The sequence below is a fragment of the Camelus ferus genome, chromosome 9 (genome assembly GCF_009834535.1).
Source record: "Camelus ferus isolate YT-003-E chromosome 9, BCGSAC_Cfer_1.0, whole genome shotgun sequence".
NCBI lineage: Eukaryota > Metazoa > Chordata > Mammalia > Artiodactyla > Camelidae > Camelus > Camelus ferus.
Window position 1 is genome coordinate 19037222 of NC_045704.1, and position 20295 is coordinate 19057516.

General features: G+C 49.2%; 2 protein-coding genes across 2 annotated transcripts; both read left to right on the forward strand.

Annotated features, from left to right (window-relative positions):
* Positions 1 to 792: 792 nt before the first annotated feature.
* Positions 793 to 9696, forward strand: ECH1 (enoyl-CoA hydratase 1). Its single transcript, XM_006194966.3, has 10 exons — positions 793 to 953; positions 1328 to 1535; positions 1664 to 1752; positions 7511 to 7635; positions 7721 to 7769; positions 7918 to 7982; positions 8586 to 8656; positions 8748 to 8819; positions 9080 to 9230; positions 9413 to 9696. The coding sequence occupies exons 1-10, from the start codon at positions 902 to 904 to the stop codon at positions 9515 to 9517; spliced, it is 987 nt and encodes a 328-aa protein (XP_006195028.1). The 5' UTR covers positions 793 to 901; the 3' UTR covers positions 9518 to 9696.
* Positions 9697 to 10184: 488 nt separating this feature from the next.
* LGALS4 (galectin 4) lies at positions 10185 to 18175 on the forward strand. The gene is made up of 10 exons (XM_032486085.1): positions 10185 to 10927; positions 11242 to 11330; positions 12687 to 12891; positions 15001 to 15135; positions 16755 to 16781; positions 16913 to 16951; positions 17108 to 17137; positions 17433 to 17521; positions 17707 to 17872; positions 17954 to 18175. Exons 1-10 carry the CDS (start codon positions 10883 to 10885, stop codon positions 18098 to 18100), a joined length of 972 nt encoding a protein of 323 aa, XP_032341976.1. The 5' UTR covers positions 10185 to 10882; the 3' UTR covers positions 18101 to 18175.
* The last annotated feature ends 2120 nt before the right edge of the window (positions 18176 to 20295 follow it).

The following is a 20295-nucleotide window of genomic DNA, read 5'->3' on the forward strand; positions in this document are numbered from 1 at the left end:
CTTTTGGCACCAACCAAATTTAATGTTCTACGTCTTTAATTTTTTTTTTCATATCTTGGTATCTACACAGTGGTTTCAGGAGTTTCCCATTGTGTAGATAACCGGTTCTCTGTTGAGTCACTGATTCTGTTTTCCAAAAGAGCCAACCCATCTGACACATTAAGAAGGCAAGGTATTCATTCCCTACAATCCCAGTGCCCAGAGACATCTGTTCACCTTCTTGAAGATTTCCCTAAAGAGTATACTTAAGCAGTTCTACAGCACTATTTACACCCTTGGGCTAACTGGCTTTTTCTAAAGTGATTTTGTTTTTGAAAAATTATTTTAAGAACGTGCAAGGGACACAAATACTCCTGAAGCCCACAGACCTTGAACTAGGCTTATGCTCCCCAGTAGTTTCCTTCTTCGTACAAGGGAAAATAGTGTGACCCCGCGGTGGTGTGAGGATTCAGATTATACCGTGAGTGCTTAGTTTTAGCCAGTCTATATTTTCACTCCCTTACATGGATAAACTTTGTAACTAGTTTCCTTTTTAGTTACTTCGGTGCAAGTGCTTGATTACAAACTTGCAGGGCTGCAGTTATTCTGCCAATGTGCCCTTGGATACTCGGCTAGATCCAACTTCTCCACCATTATGAAACGGCTATGGTGAACTTTGTACAGGAATGTCCCAACAGTGGATTAGGCCATGTTCCCACTCGGCCAAAGGGCCCTTGTGCACTGAAGTTACTGCCACGCCCTGCGAAACAGGAAGGCAAGTTCCGGTTGCCCTTAGTAAAGATGGTGGGAATCGGGACGTCACCGCTGTAGGGCTAAAGCTTCAATGCCCTCATCTAACATGGCGGCCTTTGGTGCCCGCCCCCTTAGCTTCGTCTCTTCCGGTTACTGGTAACGACTTGCGATGGCAGCGGCGGTGGTGGCACCTCACAGATTCCGCGACCTGTTGACCCGGCGTGAGTCACCTCTTGACCTTTGGGGGTCGGTGGAGCTGTCGTGCTGTCAAAGCGACCGCAGGACGGGGCAGGGTTCGACCCCTAATTAACTCGGGGTTCTATGTGCTCCCATCCAAAGTGTCTTACAGTCAGGTCGCTGACGGCTCAGTGTCCCCAATCCGCGGTCAGGCCCACGATCACAGGTCTGAAGTGGTCCTCATACTGAGGCCACTGATAAGTACACACTAATCTTAAAGTCTGTATCTCCCTAAACCGAGCCCTCTAACAGGCCTGTTACCCAGTGTAGTGTAACTGACGTGAGATGTGTACTCTGCTTTTGAAGGTGTTGTGCCTCCAATCTGGGGTCATCAAAGTCTCTTCCTTTGTCTCCCCAGGATTGACAGGCCTTAACCGCCTGGGTCTCAGCCCTAGCCTTCATCTCATGGGCTCCTCTGCACAAGATGAGGCCTCCAGAGCAGCTCTCAAGGAAGCCCCAGACCACAGCTATGAGTCCCTTCGGGTGACTGCTCCCCAGAAACACATTCTGCATGTGCAATTAAACCGACCAGAGAAGAGAAATGCCATGAACAAGGCTTTCTGGAGGTCTGGCCTGCAGATCCTGGAGGCCTGTGTGCCAGAGGAGGCAGGGGTTGAGGGATTGGGCAGGGTTGGACCTGAGGGCAGAAGATTCCCACCCCAGACACAGCCCTTGCCCCCTTTCCCCTCCATAGGGAGATGGTGGTTTGTTTCAACAAGATTGTGGACGACGATGACTGTCGGGCCGTGGTGATCTCTGGCGCAGGAAAAATGTTCACTGCAGGTACCAGATGCTCTCCACACCTGTTACCGGATGGAGGGACCCCTAAATTAGGAAGCCCACCAAAGTGTGGGTTCTTGCCGCTGGCTGTGGAAGAATTTGCACAGCAGAGGCAGAGGGACGAAGTGAACAGCTGCTTTATTGCTCAGAAGGGGAAATGGAAGGAAGGTGCTCTAGCAGGGAGAAGGTAAAAAAAAAAGCACTTGAGCAAAGAAGGGAGGGGCGCTCGAGCGAGGAGCGAGGAGCAGGGAGCTGTCAGCCAAGATGGGCAGTAGACACACCTCCAGCCTGGGTAGGGGTCACGTGGATTTTTATGGGAGGCTTCTGCCATCATGTCCTTCTTTCAGGTGTGGTGGAGCCACTCAGTCCTTGTTTGAGTTTTTCAGTCCTTGTATGGGCTTTTTCAATTGTTGTCATGGCAACCGTCAACTGTTATGGCACTGGTGGGTGTGTCATTTAGCATTCTAATATATTACAATGAGTGTATTTAATGAGGCTCAAGGTTCCACTGGAAGTCAGATCCTCCACCATCTTGGACTGGGTGGGTTCTAACCAGTTCTTGTTTCTTCTCTGTAGCTGCCTCCTGAGACTTAGATAAGAGTAATTGGTTTCTCTTTTAGGGAGGGGCAGGGGTATGATCCTGGGGGGCTATAGCCTTGGTAACAAAAGGAAAGTTGCTTTTAATCAGAATGCATGCAATCTAGTGGACCCAGTCTTCCCCTCTCCAAAAACCATCTCCAAAGGTTCTGTTCAGCCATGAAACTTTTAAAGGGAAATGAAGGAATAATCTTAGTTAACCGTTGAGATAGGTGGTCAGAATCATTGACAGCCCCCATTGCTTGCAGGCTTGTCCTAATCAACTGCTTCAGCCTGCTCTTCTGACTCAGGGAGGCCTGAGAGACTTCAGCTTTTCTATAAACAAGAGTGAGGGCGGGCACAGGGTCCTACTCCCCTTCACAGGCACCTCTGCCAGTCTCCCCTGCTCCTGGGATTAGAGCAATGCTTCGTAATTAGGATTTTAAGCAGCTTCTAACTTGCACTTTAATCATTTTCAAATACAGAAATTAATCCAGCAGAACATGACAGGATGATGGGCTCTGAATTCTAGGTTTTCATCCTGAATATATGTCCTTGTCCAAGGCCCTTAACCGCTCAGAGTCTGTTTTTTGTTTTTTGGGGTTTTTTGGTGTGTTAGTCAGGTGTGTCATAATAATCATGCTTTCATACAGTTCATTCAACACACATGAACTGATTTCCAGTTACATCTCTGTTAGATCTTTTCATTGTCCCACAGTTCTGTTCTTCAGACTGGATACTTTCCATTGACTAGATTCATTGTCATCTTTATCCTGCTGTTAAGCCCATCCAGTGATTTTTTAAAATTTCAGATACCGGCACACCTTGAAGATATTGTGGGTTCAGTTCCAGAACACCGCAGTAAAGCAATTATCACAATAAAGCAAGTCCCATGAATTTTTTTTGTTTCCCATTGCATATAAAAGTTATGTTTACACTACGCTGTAGTCTATTAAGTGTGAAATAGCATTATGTCAAAGAAAATACATACCTTAATTTAAAAATACTTTATTGCTAAAAAAATGTTAACCGTCTGACAATACAGAATGGCCACAAACCTTCCATTTGTAAAACAACGAAACAAAAACCTGCAGTGTCTGCGAAGCACAATAAAATGAGGTGTGCCTGTATTGTAGTTTTCAGTTCTCAAATTTCTGTTTGGCTCTTTTTTATATTTTCCATTTCTCTGCTGAAGTTTTATATCTTTTAATCATTTTTCTTTGTGCCATTAGAGTAGGGTTTTTTAAATTTATTTTATTTTATTTATTTGGGGGGGGGTAATTAGGTTTACTTATTTATTTTTAGAGGAGGTACTGGGGATTCAACCCAGGACCTTGTGCATGTTAAGCATGTGCTCTACCACTTGAGCTACACCTTCCCCCAACTAGTATAGTTATAATGGCTGCTTTAAAATCTTTGTCTCAATTCCAGCATCTGGGTCACTTTGGGGTCAATCTCTGTTTATCATCTTTTCTCTTTAGATAAAAATGGGTCTCATTTTCCTGTTTCCTTGTTTTTGGAGCAACTTTGGACTGTATCCTGGTTATTGGGATATGAGAGGAAGATGTAGAAACTCTGGATCCCATTATGTAATTCCAGAGTGTTGCATTTTCTGTTTTAGCAGTTGGAATCAGTTTTGAAATCTTTTGCTGGGCTGCTTGGATGGTTAATGGGTCAGTGAGAGATTTGGGCAGAGTTCATACACAGAATTTGGATTCCCATCTCTGGCTCTCTGCTTTCTGGAATTTTCCACTCTTACTTTCCAGCAGCTGAAATCCCCCTAGGGATTCTGTCCTCTGATTTTTCAAGCACTTCTTCAGCCTGCCCTTGGGCTAACAGGTAACTCAAGTGGTGCTGGTCCCTTCCAGAATCTGCCAGGTGCCTTCAGTTCATTGGATCTTGTCCAATCAGAGCACATAGTTGTCATCCATAGCAGAGTCCCTACAGAAGTAAAAGGTCACATACACTGATTTCTGCATAGGGCCCAGCCAGTGCGGGGGACCCAGGGGTGACTGAGAAAGCCCCTCCACTCAGTGGGGAGGACAGTAAACAATATGCTTCTTTCTGTTAACATCTTCCCATGTCCCTTGTGTTCTTTCTATGACTCTCTCTCTCCTTCATTCCTTTCTTCATTCCTTCCACACTCAGTGAGGTCACTCCAGTGCCAGCCCCCTCCCGGGGTGCCACGGACCCAGAGACAGGAAGCAGCCCCTGTTTCTGACCCCTCGCCCTCAGGAAGTGCAAATGAGGGTTCCTGGGTAGCTGTGCCAAGCCTGGGGCCCTCTTTCAGCTTCCAGCTGATTGTGACTGTCTCATCCCATTTTTGACCGGAAGGCCAGAAAGAAAAGTCTCAATTTAATTAGTAGAGTCAATGATAGAATGAAACTACTAATTAAAAAAAAAAGAACTAGCCCACACTTACCAACATTTGCCGAGGGTCTGAGCACCTCACACATATTAATTAATTCTCACCACAACCCTGGGAGACAAGTTCAGTCATCATCCCCATTGGCTAGGTGAGGAAACAGACCCAGAGAGAGGAAGAAACTTACCCAGTTCTCACAGCTGGGATGTTTGAACTCGGGCTGCCCGGCTGCAGAATCCTCGCTCTTCACTGCTGAGTGACTCTGACCCAGGTGTCTGGCAGCTGGTGCAAGGGGTGCCTGGCCCGAGTAGCCAGCCACCTCCCACCTCTTCCACCTGCGCATGCCTTCACCTTTCTGTGGGTTCCTCATCTGAAGAAAATGGGGGTGCTGTCAGCACCCACCTCATCAGGTAGCCATGAGGATTAAACAAGTTAATACGCACAGAACATTAGTTCGGGTGAAACTTTTATTAATGGAGCTGTTATTTTTTATGATTATGAAGAACTTAATTGCGATTATGAATGACATCTAAAACCTTCAGAGGTTCACAGGGTACTAAGGGGACTTCTCTGGAATGAGTTCTGACTCTGGAAGGGGACACCCTGTACCATGGGCTGGGGCTTTCCATTCAAAGGGGTTGCAGACACCAATGTCTGCGGATCCAGGTAGGGCGGATAAACCAGAAAAGCCAGTGGGAGGAAGTGTCGCAAGTTGCCAAGCTGGGCTTGTTCTGGGAGTAAGCAGGGCTCCCAATGAGTCATCCAAGCTGCTCAGACCTGGTGTGGAAGCCAGCAGATGCCCACAGGCTGACGCAGGAGGTTCTGGTCTCTGCTAAGATGGAGTATATAATACTAGTAGCTGTTGTGATGCCGTCACCTGCCAGGCACTGCTCACAGCACCTCTGGGCTCTGTGTCCTTGAATCTTTGCAGCCCCATCAGCTCTCGGGAGGGTTTTTCAGAGCAGAAGCCCAAGATCCAGAAGATGGAGTGACCTGGCCAAGGTCACACAAGGAAGTTCCGTCTTATACATATTTAACTTGCACAAATTCAGCTCTACCCTGAGTCAACACTCCTCCTGTCTCATTCATTTAAACAAACTGTGGAGGAAACAAAGCCTCAGAGAGTCAGGGGTGTGGCCAAACAGAGGAATCATTTTTCAGGTTTGATTTTTCAGCGTTGAAATGAGAATGATTAACCTCAGGAGGAAGAAAATTCTGCTCAGAACCATTCCGTAGCTCCATCTCACTCAAAGTCAGAGCCAAAGTCCGCCTCTTGGCCCACAAGGCCCCACAAGTCCCCACAAGGGTCTGCCTCTGTCACCTCTCTAAACTTGGCTCTTCCTCCTTCCCTCCCCATCCCCCTGCTCACTCTCCTCTGGCGCCTCCTCCTTGGTCCTCACACAGACCAGGGGCGTTCCTACAGCAGGGACTTTGAGCTGGCTGTTCCTGACATTTAGAACCCTCATGCCAGTTACTCCCTACAGCTCCCTCCCTCTCATCCTTCAGATCTTTACTCAAATGTCACTTTTTCAGTGAGAGGGTCCCTGACCCCCCAGTTAATATGGCAACAGCCTTCTACTGTGTACACACGTGCACACACACAAACACACACACGCACTCCATTCCACCTCCCTCTAACTTTCTTTCAGTACTTAGCACCACCTGACAGAATGTAATTTCTTATTCATTTGTTTCCCCCACAGAAGGGCAGCTCCACGGGCACAGGGATTGTCATCTGTATTGTTCGCTTATTGAGCGCCTACTGTGTACTAGGCCCTGTTAGGCACTGGGGATACAGTGATGGGCAAAAAGGTAAAAACTGCTACCCCCCCCCCATGGCGCTCACATCCCAGAAAGGCACTAAATGAGATAAGCTCACAATTATGTGATAACAAGAGGGCTGTGGAGGAGATAAGGCAGAGGAAGGAGCTGGAGGGTGATGGGCTGCTATTTAGCCGGGGTGTCCAGAGCTGGCGGCGACCATTGGACTGTGGCCTGAACAGTGTGATGGAGTCCATCACTGGGGAAGGACTGTTCTAGGCAGAGGGAGTAGTAGGCACTAAAGGCCCTGGGAAGGGAATGTGTTGTGTTGTTGGAACAGCTGTTGGAGGCCTGTGTGCCTGTTGGAAATCGTGCTCCTGCAGGGCTGGTAAGGTCTTGGCAAAAGAAAACCTTGTACTTTTTTCTAAGTAAGAGGGATGGGAGGGAAGAGGAGAGGGCCCTGAGGCTGCGTGTGGGGAACAGACTGAGGGCAGAGGACAGAGTGGGGAGACTGGAAGAGATGGTGCTAGCCAGACTAGGGGTCATGGAGAATGATTAGTGGAGGAAAGGTCAGATTTGGGATTGTCTTGAAGCGGGAGCTGCAAAAATGGCTCAATTTCTGGTCTTCCTGCCTCCGGAAACAGGACCACCTTTGACACAGTTGCTCATACCAAAACCTTGACCTGCAGGCCATCTGGCATCATCAGGAAAAGCATGGCCCCAGGAGCCAGCTATGTGATTCTGGGTTTGAAATCACAGTTCCATTACTCACAAACCAGTGTGACCTTGAGCAAGTGACTTAAGCTCCCTGGGCCTCGATTTCTCCTGGGGGAAAACGGAGATAGTAACAGGACCTACCTCAGAGTCATCGTGAGGCTACAGTGAGGGATGACTCAACACCTGTTAGCTTGTTTTGACTTCACACCCCATAAGCAATCCCTCCAGAAGTCTTGTGTGAGTTGCTTTCTCCACTGGTGGTTTGCCTGGGCTCTGACCTCTAGTTGCGGCAATAGGTGGGACCTGGGAGACTAGGTGACCCTCCTCATGTCTCCCCACCAGGGATCGATCTCATGGACATGGCTTCAGAACTCTTTAAACCACAAGGAACTGATGTGGCCCGCAACAGCTGGCAGCTCCGTAGCCTCATCACCAGATACCAAGAGACTTTCAGTGTCATTGAGAAGGTGACTCTAGGGGGGTTGCAGGGCATCCCTCCTGCCCGCCGCTCCTGGACCAGCCTTGACCCTGCTCCTCCTGTCCCCCCTCCAGTGCCCTAAGCCAGTGATTGCTGCCACCCACGGGGGCTGCATTGGTGGAGGTGAGTCTGCTGCCACCCATCACCCATCCAGCCAATGGCTCCCAGCCTCAGATCTGTTGCTAGTTAGACTTTGCCCCAAGGTGCACCCCCATGGCCTGGGAGAAGGGGTTGGTCCTTGTGGTTAGTGTCCCTGACCTCTACCTCCCAGGCGTGGATCTCATCACTGCCTGTGACATCCGGTACTGTGCCCAGGATGCCTTCTTCCAGGTGAAGGTGAGTCACCCTCCCAAACTCCTGCTTCCTGGGGTCCTGCTTAGAGCTGGGAAATGAGTGGCAGAGCCAGGTGGGAGCAGGGGTAGAGCAGGGAAAGAGCAAGCTAAGGGAGTTGGAGGGACCCTGGAGGGCTTCATGGAAGAGTTGGTCAGAATTGAACCTTAAATAGTAACACGTGGCTATACAGGAAGTCAAGGGTGGGCCATGCAGTCCAGGTGAAGTGAGGAGTGAGTAAAGGTCTGGGGGCAGGGATGAGGCTGAGGGTGCTGCTGGCGTCAGTGCTGGAGTACAGGCGGGAGGCAGGATGGAGCTCATGGATGGAGGGGGGTTGGAGCAGGCTTCCATCTGGAGGTAGACGTGGCTGACTTCAAATAATTGGGAGGGCAGAGGAATTGGAGGGTGGGCTCTATTCTAGACCAAAGAAACCTACATGGGCAAAAGTATGTGGATAGGAATGAAACAGGGTGTTTGGTGTGGGAAGGAGTCTCTGAGGTGGGTGTGGAGTAGGACCTCTGTAGTAAGTGTAGACTCTCTCTGGCATTAGGTTTGCATGGGGGCAATATTGGGCAGAAACCAAAGCACTGACAAGATTGCTCTCCCCAGGAGGTGGACGTGGGTTTGGCAGCAGATGTAGGAACCCTGCAGCGACTGCCCAGAGTCATCGGGAACCAGAGGTGGGCGAAGGGAGCCTGGGTGAGGGGACCGCAGAGCATCTCCGGGGCCTGGGATGACTGCAGTCCCCTGACATGCCCTGCCCTCTTGCAGCCTGGTCAACGAGCTGGCCTTCACTGCCCGCAAGATGATGGCTGACGAGGCCCTGAACAGTGGGTTGGTCAGGTAAGGGCTGAGTTCCGCTCTGGATAAGAGTTCAGGGACAGCCAGACCTGAGTGAGGCTCTCTAAATCCCCATATACGTCACGCAAGATTTCAAGTGGCCTCCTCTCTCTGGGTGGGCTACAGTCTAATGCACTGCTCTGATTGGGCCATTTCACTGGAGTGTCTTCCGCTTGCTACTGTGATTGGCCACTTCTTCATCCATGGGAGGAAGGAGAGGGCACTTCTCAGATGGCCCGATTCCTAATTCCTTTCATTTCCAGTCGGGTCTTCCCGGACAAGGAGGTCATGCTTGACGCAGCCTTCGCCCTGGCATCTGAGATTTCCAGCAGGAGCCCCGTGGCGGTGCAGGGCACCAAAATCAACCTGATCTACTCCCGCGACCATTCCGTGACAGACGGCCTCAACTTCATGGTGAGGCTCTTCATCCGACCAGTCACAGCCCTTCTCTGATCCCAGAGCGACCAGTCAGGGCACAGCGGCTCTCTGGGCCCTTGTCTTCTGATTGGTGTGCTGCTATTTCCCTCCCATTTTTCCATTGGTCTAATTAAAATCTTTCTGCATCCATTCTATTACCCGCTGCTCTCTTTATCCAGAAATCCTGGAACATGAGCATGCTGCAAACAGAGGACGTCATTAAATCTGTACAGGCCTTAGTGGAGAAGAAGGACCTGAAGACCGTCACCTTCTCCAAGCTCTGAGAGGCCTCTCGTCCCAGGTCTTCACCCAGGGTCTGACCTCGTGCCACTGTTTCCTCATTCACGGAGAGGATTAGTGAACATGGTCACCTCGCTGTTTTCTCCTCCTAGTTTATAACTTAATGATATTGATTTCCTCCCACCTTGTCTTCACCGCACTAGCAATAAATCAATGTTAAGAACCCGGTGTCCTTATTGGAGAGAGAGGAGAGGCAGAAAGGGGGTAACATGATGCACCTGGGGGCTCCAAGGACCACAGTTGTGCTGAAGATTGGGGATAGAGATTTGACTGATAGGAATAGGAGCCATGCAGGTGATGACCATTCAGAATGGCAGTGGGTAGGTCAGGGTCAATAGAAAGTCACATGGCTCCCTCTGGGCTGTAAGGCTACAGATGGTCTCCCTGCCTTCTCTAGGCTTGAGGGTGGTGTTCACTCTCCCCTATCTGGCACCTGGGATCCAGTGCTGGAGTCTGGCTACAGTTCCATTGCTACCCAATCTGGGCTAACTGCCTCATTTCTTTAAGCTTTGGGTTTTCTTACCCATGTGTAATCCCAACCTCCTGGATTTATGTTTGGAATAAGGGCAAGAGACCAAACATTACCTTAGTGTCTTCTATATGCCAGTCCTGTTCTGGGTATTTCTTGACTGGATGATTCCTTTCAAGGACCCTGTGGGGTTGATAACTATTAATATCTTCATTTTACAGATGTGCAAATGGGTAAACTGAGGTTTAGGCACTGATTCAGTATCAAACAGCGGAAGAGTGGCAGAGGAAGGAACCCAAAACCTCTGGCCTCAGAGATCAGTGATTTAAACCACTATATATACAATATAATGCACGTGGTAGAGGCATGTAGTAGGCATGCAATAAATTTAGGTCTTTTCAGTTTCTGGGATCAAGAGCTCCCAGTTCCTCCCTGATTTCACTTTCTTCCATTGCCCATCTGTCTGAACCACTCCTTTTAGCCTTGCCCTGCCCAACCCTCCTGGCTTCACCCTCCCTCTGCTAACAAAGGTCAAGGCAGGCATTTGTAGGCTCTGATAAGGCCCTGGAAGGGCCAAAGTTCGCCAGCACTTCCTCTTTGCAGAAGGGCTTAGAGGAGGGGGCTCTGAGTTGAGTCCCCCAGGCCTGGCCCAGATCATCTGGGTTCTGGCTGGTTACCAGTAAGGCTGGTAAGAGAAGGGAGACGAGATGCCCTAGAAGATGTGAGCCGGGGATGCCCAGAAGAGGGACCCCATAGATCCTGCCCTGCCAGCCACTCCCTTATCCTCAGGTATAAAAGCCACCTACCACTTGCCATCAGCCATCATTCCCCACTCCTGCAGCTCTTCTCACAGGAGGAGCCACCAGCCCAGCCTCTCGAGATGGCCTTTGTCCCTGCACCGGGCTACCAGCCCACCTACAACCCGGTGAGATACCCCAGGACCTGACTTAGCTCCACCCTGATCCCTAGGCACAATTTACCCTCACCCTGATTCTCAGAGGCGCCCACCCAACCCTTGGCATGATTTACCCAATACTGGCCCTGGGGCTTGACTTAATCCCACCCTGATGCTCAGGCTACTTAATGCCCATATCTAACTCCCCCCTCTTCATCTGCATGTTGATCCCTCACCCCTTGGCTTCCTCTCCCTTGCTTAAGGGAGTTGGGGTGGAGGGGCTCCTGGATGAGGAGTGAAGGCTGCAATGGCCTTCGAGGCCCCTCACCTGGCCCCTTCTGCAGACGCTGCCCTACCACAACCCCATCCCAGGTGGTCTCAGGGTCGGAATGTCTGTTTACATCCAAGGAATGGCTAGCCAGCACATGAAGAGGTAAGACTCTCCCCCACACCATGCTAGGCTGGGAGGGGGCTACAAACAGGGGGCTTCCAACCCTCATGTAGGAAGCCTTCTTCCCTCCCTCCACCCTAGTTTGTCAGAGACCTGGTCTGGGCAGTCCGAGGCATGGTGACTAGATTAGGAGTGGGGGCCCTGGGAGCTGGGAGGTGTCAGGGAGATGCACCATGATATATGACCCCAGAGGTGAGACACTGGATTGGACTGATAGGTGTGATAGCATGAATGAAGATCACAGGCTCAGAGCCAGTCCGCCTGAGTTCACAACCTAGCTCTGTCACTTACCCACTGTGTGATGGAAAGCTCACCGTGCTTTAGTTTGTCATCTGTAAAATGGGATTGTTTTGAAGATTCAGTGTGTAAAACATGTAGAGCCCTCAAGTAAGTGGTATAATAACACTTAGCTTTTATGATCTTAAAATGGTGATAATAATTGAACTGACCTCATAGGACTGTTGTTTCTTTGTCCATTGCTTTTTTGCCCACTGAGCTCTGACTCTGTGCCTAGACACGGGGGACAGAGCAGTCAACAGGACAAAGATCCCTGCCCTTGTGGAGCTGACATCCTAGTAGAGGAGACAGATTTTAAAAAAAATAAGTCAAATATATAATATGTCAGATGATGTTAAGTACTCTGGAGATTAATAAGGAGGGAAGGGAAATAGGGAGTCAATGGGGGTGGGGGAAATGTGGCATTGTCTCTTTAAATAAGGTGGCCAGGAAAAGGTTCCTGGGAAGGGAAATTTTCAGCAAAGACCTGAAGGAGGTGAGGGAGGAAGCCTGGGGTGTATTTGAGGGAAGGGGATTCTAGGCCAAAAGAACAGTCAGTGCAAAGGCCCTGAGGCAGGTGTGTGCCTGCCCCAAGGATTTGGGGGATGCTGGTGTGAGGACAGTGCTCCGATTTGGGTTTTCACAAGGTCCCTCTGGCTGCACATGGGGAATGGCCTGCAGGAGGCTGGGGGGCGGGCAGAGAGACCTGAACTGATAAATGTCTAGTTGGGATAAACACAGGCGTCCCAGTAGTAGTTCTATCTGAAGTTGGGTGTGGGGAGGGGGTCCCTTATTGGAAAGAGAGTGAGAGAAGGGGTGGTGCTGGGAATCTGCTGCCTGGACTAAGGGGCACAACTTACCCCTCCACTCTCGGGTCAATAGTGCCAAGGTCACAGCCCCCCACCTTCCACCCCCTCACCTTCCCTCCCCACTCCCCCCAACCCCCCACCCTCCACCCTAGCAGGGACCCTGGAACAGGTTGGGACACACAGGGCTTCCCAGAGGAAGCTGGCGCTTGCGGGGGAGTGGGAGGCAGGGGAACAGCCCTTCGTGTCCCGCCAGGTTCTCTGTGAACTTCGTGGTGGGCCAGGGCCCTGGGGCGGACGTGGCCTTCCACTTCAACCCCCGCTTTGATGGCTGGGACAAGGTGGTCTTCAACACGCAGCAGGACGGCAAGTGGGGCAAGGAGGAGAGGAAAATGAGCATGCCCTTCAGCAAGGGCGCCGCCTTCGAGCTGGTGTTCATGATCTTGCCGGAGCACTACAAGGTCGGAGCCGCGAGGGCGGGGCCTCCCTCCTCCCTCTCCCCTCCCCCGCCCCATCCCTCCCGCTGCCTCCTCCTTACCCTGCCCTCCTTCCTTCCTGCCTCAATTTTTTCTTTTCTTTTCCTCCTCTCCTGCCTAGTGAAAAAAATTCTCCCATGCCTTTTTCTCATTCCCATTCCTCCACCGGGGAGAGCCTACTAATACATTTCACATATATCATCTCATTACTCCGTGTTCTTGCGAAATGCGTATTTTTGCTCTTTCTTGCCAAAAACTCCAAACACACAGGGAAGTACAGAGTTCTGGGAAGCCCTCAGCTCCTCGGCCTGTCCACCTCCCACTGCCCCTCCCGTGTTAGTTAAAAGCAAATCCCAGATATCATATCATTTCATTCACAAAATATTTCCGTTTTTAAGAACACAGTCACGATGCCAGGCTCAGACATAAACAATGAACAGGTCTTAGCACCTTCACACACCCAGTCAGCGATCCAGGCATATCACAAATGCCATAATCTTAATTGTTTTCACAATTTGTGTGTTTGAATCAGGGTCCAGAAAAGACCCACACAGCGTAATTGATTACTATTATGGGAGGATTTGGGATGTGTTATAATTTTTTTTTTAATGTCCATCTTTTTTGGGGCGGTGGATGGGAGGTAGTTAGGTTTATTTATTTATTTTTATTTTTAAAAATTGTTCTCGCTATTTTAGGTCATTTAAATTTCCATATACTTTTTTTATTTTTGTTTTTTGTTGGGAAAGGTAATTAGATTTATTATTATTTTTTATTTTAATAAAGGTACTGGGAGTTGAACCCAAGGCCTTGTGCATGCTAAGCCCGCGCTCTACCCCTGAGCTATACCCTCCCCCAGATGTGTTAGTGGAGTGTGACCCAAGTACAGAAAGGTGCCCGCCATGCATCCACAACTTCCGGTTTTTTCACAGTGAGAATGCACTGGGTAACCAGCTCCTAGATCCAGAAACAGAACCCCTCTAGCCCCAGAAGCCCCCTCATGGCCCTCCCAGTCCCTCCAGCCCCAGGGGTGGTCTTTATCCTTATCTGTTGTTCTGGCTCTGTTTCTGTGCCTTTGTTTTTTTAGGTATGTGTGTTCTTCATGCTGTGCCTTCTGTTTTTTCCATGCACCTTGTCTGTGTTAGAGCCCCCATGTTGCGCTGTCACATTTGGTCTGGCCCTTCTGATGCCTATGGGGGACTCCCTGTGTCCGTGCTCCAAGTTCTCTCCATCCCCCACTTCCGGCTCCGCACAAATGACACTGCAGCGGAAACCCTGTGCACATTCATCTCCCCACCCCGCCCCACCCCGCCCACCAGCCCAGGTAAGGAATCTCCTGGAGGGAAATTGCAGGGTGGGAGAACCTACCTGGACATTACCTGCCCTCATATGGGTACGCGGTTTCTAACCTCATCACCAGAGGTTAACATCATGGCTTGAGCTGGGCACAGTCAGGTTCAAGTCTGGGCTTTGCCACTCCCCCTGTGTGACCTTGAACTTGTCACTCTAGGGCCCGGAACCTGCTTTCTTGAACGATAGAGACAGTGCCTTTTCTTGCCTCACGGAGCTGTTGTAGGAAGCTTGTGATCCAGTGGAGCTGGCTCCCAGCCCCATGCCCACTGCTTAGCATTATAAATAGAACCGTGCTGGCTTAAAGTAGGCTGAGATGTGATTACAAGGCAAGGCTCTACCCAGGATTTTGACACACCTTCTCCACAATCCCAGAGTGAGCCCCCATTTTACAGATGCAGAAACAAAGGCTCAGAGAAGTGAATAACTTACCTGAGGTCACACAGCCAAGATACGTCAGAACAAGACCTCAAACCCAACTCATTTGGTGCTAAAACCAGGACTCTGACTCGATTTTCTCTCAGTCTCCATCTCCAGACTAAATTCTCTCTTCTCTCCCAGTCACCAGTCTGTGAGCTGTCTTTTTACCCTCAGCTTGACCACTGACCAGGGGATTCAAGATTCCTGACTCTGAGGTTATCCCAGCTCACTCTCAAGACTTTTGACCCCAAGTCCCTGTTTCCCATTTCCTCTTTCTACCTTCCCAAGGTCATGGTTGCTGACTCTGACCTTACCTCTGCCCTCCAGGTGGTGGTGAATGGGAACCCCTTCTATGAGTATGGGCACCGGCTCCCAGTGCAGACGGTCACCCACCTGCAAGTGGATGGAGACCTGGAACTCCAATCAATCAACTTCATCGGGGGCCACCCTGCCCCATTCCAGGTGTGTGGCATTTCCCTCTCTTATTTGTTTGCTTTCTTCCTTAATTCATCCCCACAGTCATTTATTTCCTGAGCACCTGCTCTGTGCCCATCCCTTTGCTGGGTGATGCCATGAACCCAGCGGTGACCAAGACAGTCCACTGGGAAGATGGATGTGTTGCCAGATGGTATTGGCCACAGGTCATCAGTGCAGGCATGGGGGACACACAGGAGGTCTGGAGAGTCTTAAGGAAGGGCTTTCTGGAGGAGAAGTGGGTGTCTAAGCTGAGTCAAGAAATGAAGATACACAGGAACAAAAACCACAGGAGCAGCAAACATGTTCCTGAGAAGTTGCCTGACATCATTAGTCAGCTGGAAACTCACTGAAAATCACAGGGAGCCACCACTACACACCCGCCAGAAGGGCTGTAATGAAAAAGGCACATAGTATCAGTTGTTGGTGAGGCTGTGGACTGGCCAACACTCCCATACCTTGCAAGATGACGGGGCAGAGTCTATGGTTGCTGAACAGACATACACCCAATGACCATGAAACTCCACTCCCAGGTCCACAGTGAACCACTGGCCACCAAAACACATACACTGGAATACTCACAGCAGTACTGCTTAGAGAAACCCAAACTCCAGACCCCCATGTCCTTCAGCTGAGGACTCTCCCCTTCCCAGCCTGTAAGTCCCCCAGCACCTCCCCGAGGAAAGTACTCTGATGACCATCAGCCTCATTTTTTTTCTTTTTTAATGGAGGTACTGGGGATTGAACCCAGGACCTCATAGCCCCATTTTACAGATATGGGAACTGAGGCACGGAGAGCTTAAGTAACTTGCTGTGGATCATGGCATTTGTAAGCAGCAGAGGCACAAATCAAACCGCCCTTCTACTGCTCTGATAAGGAAATGTCTTATCGTAAGGCAGCCACAGGCCCACGGCAGTTCATCTTAACTTCGTGCTTCATCAGTGCATTTAAAAAAAAAAAATGACAATAAAGCTATTTTTTCCAGGGCCTTCAGACTAGCTGGCTTAAAACAGAAGTCAAGGCAGAAAGGAGTTTGTTAGAGGAGGAAACAGAGGGTAAGGGTGAATAAAAGTTGTCTGGGGGCAGTAAGGTGTTCCAGGAAGAAGGAATGACTTGTGAGAAACATTGAGGCTGCGAGAGAGGAACAGAGACTGAGAAACAGAGACAAAGAGACACACTTGGACTGAGAGAGCCTCAGACAGGAACTTAGCTGCTTCCAAGTACCCCAGCTTGCCCCAGGGGTGAGCGCATAGAGTGAAGGGCCAATCCTGGTTGGAGGTGAGGTGAGCAGGGTATCGGGTGGACCTGGGAGGATGTTCTGAGCGTGCATACTTTATCGTACGGCTCCTGGGTGGAGGGGGCAGGAGAGGGGTGGAGGAAGGTCCTGGGACAGCAAGATGCAAGAAGAGAATTTACCCAGCTTGTTCTAGAGGGGTGGGTTGAGATTCACAATGCCCTGGAGATGGCTAAACACGGCGAGCTCCTCTCCATGAATGAGTTATCTGGGTGCCACCCTTTGACCCCAGAGTCAAGGGACAGGCATCGTTTACACCTCCAGGCCCTAGTTTGGGGTCCCCCTCATTGCCTCTTTCTTCTGTGCCCACAGCCACCCATGCCTAATCCGACGTACCCAGTAAGTACCTGCTGGTGTGTGATGGTCATCCCCTTGAAATGGGGGTTCAGTGGCTGAGGAGGTCCTGGGGCAGCCAGAGGACCCGCCCCCCAGCCTCCTCCACCATTCATGCCTTCTGTCTGTCCATGTAGGGTCCTGGACAGTACCACCAACAATCAAGAAGCCTGCCTGTAAGTGGGAGGTTTGGGTGGTCATTTGGTGGGAAGGGGGATGTTCAGGGAGGTCGGATCCCCAGTTGTACTAATCCAACACCTAGAGATATGCCTTAGATGTGCCCCCAAGGTTTGTCAAAAGTTATAGAATAATATCTCTTCCTTATTTCACAGACCATGGAAGGACCCCCAGCCTTCAACCCGGTATGGTATCCTTCAGGAGTTTAGGGTTCTACGGTGGCCTATTTGTGGGAAAACAGAACTGGTGGTGGGTAGGGGAGTCCTGAACCACAGGGAGCCCTGAGAAGGTAGGAAATAGAGGGCAGAGGGTGTTTGGGGTGGGATGTGGGTGGGGAGAGGGTGGAATTGGGGGGTGGGGGAGGAGGTGGGGTCGGGGATGTTTCCCAGGACAAGTGAGCTCCTTGCTCTGAAAATTTGTCCCTGCATCTTGCTTCTGGTGACCTGAGAGATGATGGGACACCATGTTCTCTTCCCACAGCCCGTGCCATTTATGGGGAGACTGCAAGGCGGGCTTACACCCCGAAGAACCATCATAGTCAAGGGCTATGTACCCCCCACAGGCAAGAGGTACAGAATCTAGATAGAGGTGTGACTCCTCAGTCCCCCTTATCCCTCAGACCTGGGGGTCTGAGCCTTCCAGCCCCCTCCTCCATTGGAGACCCCAGAGTCCAGGCACCCTTCCTTGGGGAGTGAGCTCCCCACTCCACCTCCCCCAGCCCCCAACTCTACTCCTAACTCCCTCTCTGCCCCAGCTTTGTCATCAACTTCAAGGTGGGATCTTCGGGGGACCTGGCTCTGCACATTAACCCCCGCCTGAATGAGGGCGTCGTGGTTCGGAACAGCCGCCTGAAAGGCTCATGGGGACCAGAGGAGAGGAAACTTTCCTACAACCCATTCGGTCCTGGACAGTTCTTTGATGTAAGTCTGGGGTCTCTTTCCCTGCTTCCCTCCAAAGCCTCTGTCCTAGCTCTGGCCTCATGCCCACCCCTCTCTCTGCAGCTGTCTATTCGCTGTGGCATGGATCGCTTCAAGGTTTACGCCAATGGCCAGCACCTCTTCGACTTTTCCCATCGCCTTTCTGCCTTCCAGACAGTGGACATGGTGGAGATCCAGGGTGATGTCACTTTGTCTTACGTCCAGATCTGATCTATTTCTGGGGCCATAACCATTGGGAACACAGAGGAAGATCCTTTAAAGACCCTAATAAAATGTCTAACAGTGTTTTGTGGGTGTGCATGACCCCATTCACCTCCCTCACTGTTCCTTCCTTCCAGTTCAGTGATGCACTGTCCATCCATCCTCTCATCATAATAAATCCAGGGCTTTATGTGTATCAACTCACTCACTCTTCACAATGCCAGGAGGTAGGAACTATTATTATTCTGTGTAAATGAAGAGGAAGCAGGCAAGAAAAATAAAGTATATTGCCCAAGGTCACAGAGCCCATAAATGGCAGAACCAGGATTCAAATCGAGGTGGTCTGGCTCCCAAGGCTACACTCTCAGCCACTATATTGCCTGTTCCATCCATCCATGCATCCATCCAACTAAAAGTCCGTACATCTATTCATTAAACATCAAACCCTCTAGTCACTCACCAATCCATCTGTCCAACCATCTTTTCATCCAAACACTTGTTCATCCACCCATCCCATCCATTCATCTCTCCATCCATTTATCTCTTCATCCACCAATCTTTCCAAACATTCATCCAGGCATATGTTCATCCATCTGTCTAAATATCCATTCCACTCAGCAGTCCATCTAGCTCTTCATTTATCCAGCTGTTTGTCCATCTATTCATCATACAACCCTTCACCCATTCATCTGACCATCCATCCATTCAAATACCTAACCATTTATTTACTTACTAGTCCATATTTCTATCCATTCAGCCACCCTTACATCCAACTTTTATTAATCCATTCATTACTTCATTCCTCCATTTTTCCATGCAATTCTCTGCCTTCCAGCACATCTATCCCTCCATTTTGTCCTCAATATGTCCATTCAGAGTGACTATTTAAAAACCAGCTTTCAAAATATACAGTTCTGAAAAATCAACAGAAGAATTTAAATAGTACACAAAAACTGTCTAACACAAAAGCAGGTAGCGAAGGAGTAACAGAGAGGAAAAACAAATAGCAAAATGGCAGCCATAAAACCAGCTCTATCCATCACTGCATCAAATGTGAATGCAATAAACATTCTGATCAAAAGTCAGAGATTGTAATCAGTCCTCAAAATGGCCTCCCATGGTATTCACAACCTCATGTGAACCCCTCCCAAATTGTACCACAATTGATCAGTGTGACTAGGAGAATATGGCAAAGTGATGGTATGTCACTTCTCAGACTGGGTTTATTAGAGACAGCTTCTGTCTCGGCTTCCTCTCTTGGTTTCTCACTGTTGGATCACTCTGCTGGGAGGAGTCAGTAACTTTTTTTCCTTCTTTTTCTGTTTTTTTGCTTTGTTTTTTTGTTTGTTTTTATTGAAGTGTAGTTAGTTTACAGTGTTGTGTCAATTTCTGGTGTACAGCATAATATTTCAGTCATACATATACATACATATATTCCTTTCCATATACTTTTTCATTATAGGTTACTGCAAGATATTGAATATAGTTCCCTGTGCTATACATTGGAAACTTGTTGTTTAGCTATTTCATATATAGTAGTATATGCAAATCTTGAACTCCCAATTTATTCCTCTCCCTACTCCTTTCCCTACCTGGTAACCAAGAGTTTGTTTTCCATGTCTGCAAGTCTGTTTCTGTTTTGTAAATAAGTTCATTTGTGTCTTTTTTTTTTAGATTCCACATATAAATTATATGGTATTCTTTCTCTTTCTTGCTTACTTCACTTAGAATGACAATCTCCAGGTCCATCTATGTTGCTGCAAATGGCATTTTCTTTTTTATGGCTGAGTAGTATTCCATTGTGTGTGTGTGTGTGTGTGTGTGTGTGTACACACACATATATATAACAACTTAGTAAGTTCTTTAACAGTCCTATGTAAGTGTCCATGTGACAAGAAACTGAAAAGTCCTGCCAACAACCATGGATGAGAGTCTTTTTTTTTTTTTTTTTCCGCTTGGGTTTTTTTGGGTGGGGGAGGTAATTAGGTTTATTTATTTAGTTAGTTATTTTAATGGAGGTCCTGGGGATTGAACCCAGGACCTTGTGCATGCTAAGCATGTACTCTAACCATTGAGCTATACACTCCCCCCACTTGAAAGTAGCTCCTCCAATCCCAGTCAAGCTTTTAGAACAGGGGTTGCAAACTTTTTCTATAATGGCCACAGAGCAAATATGTTAGGATCATCATGGGTGATCCAGTCTC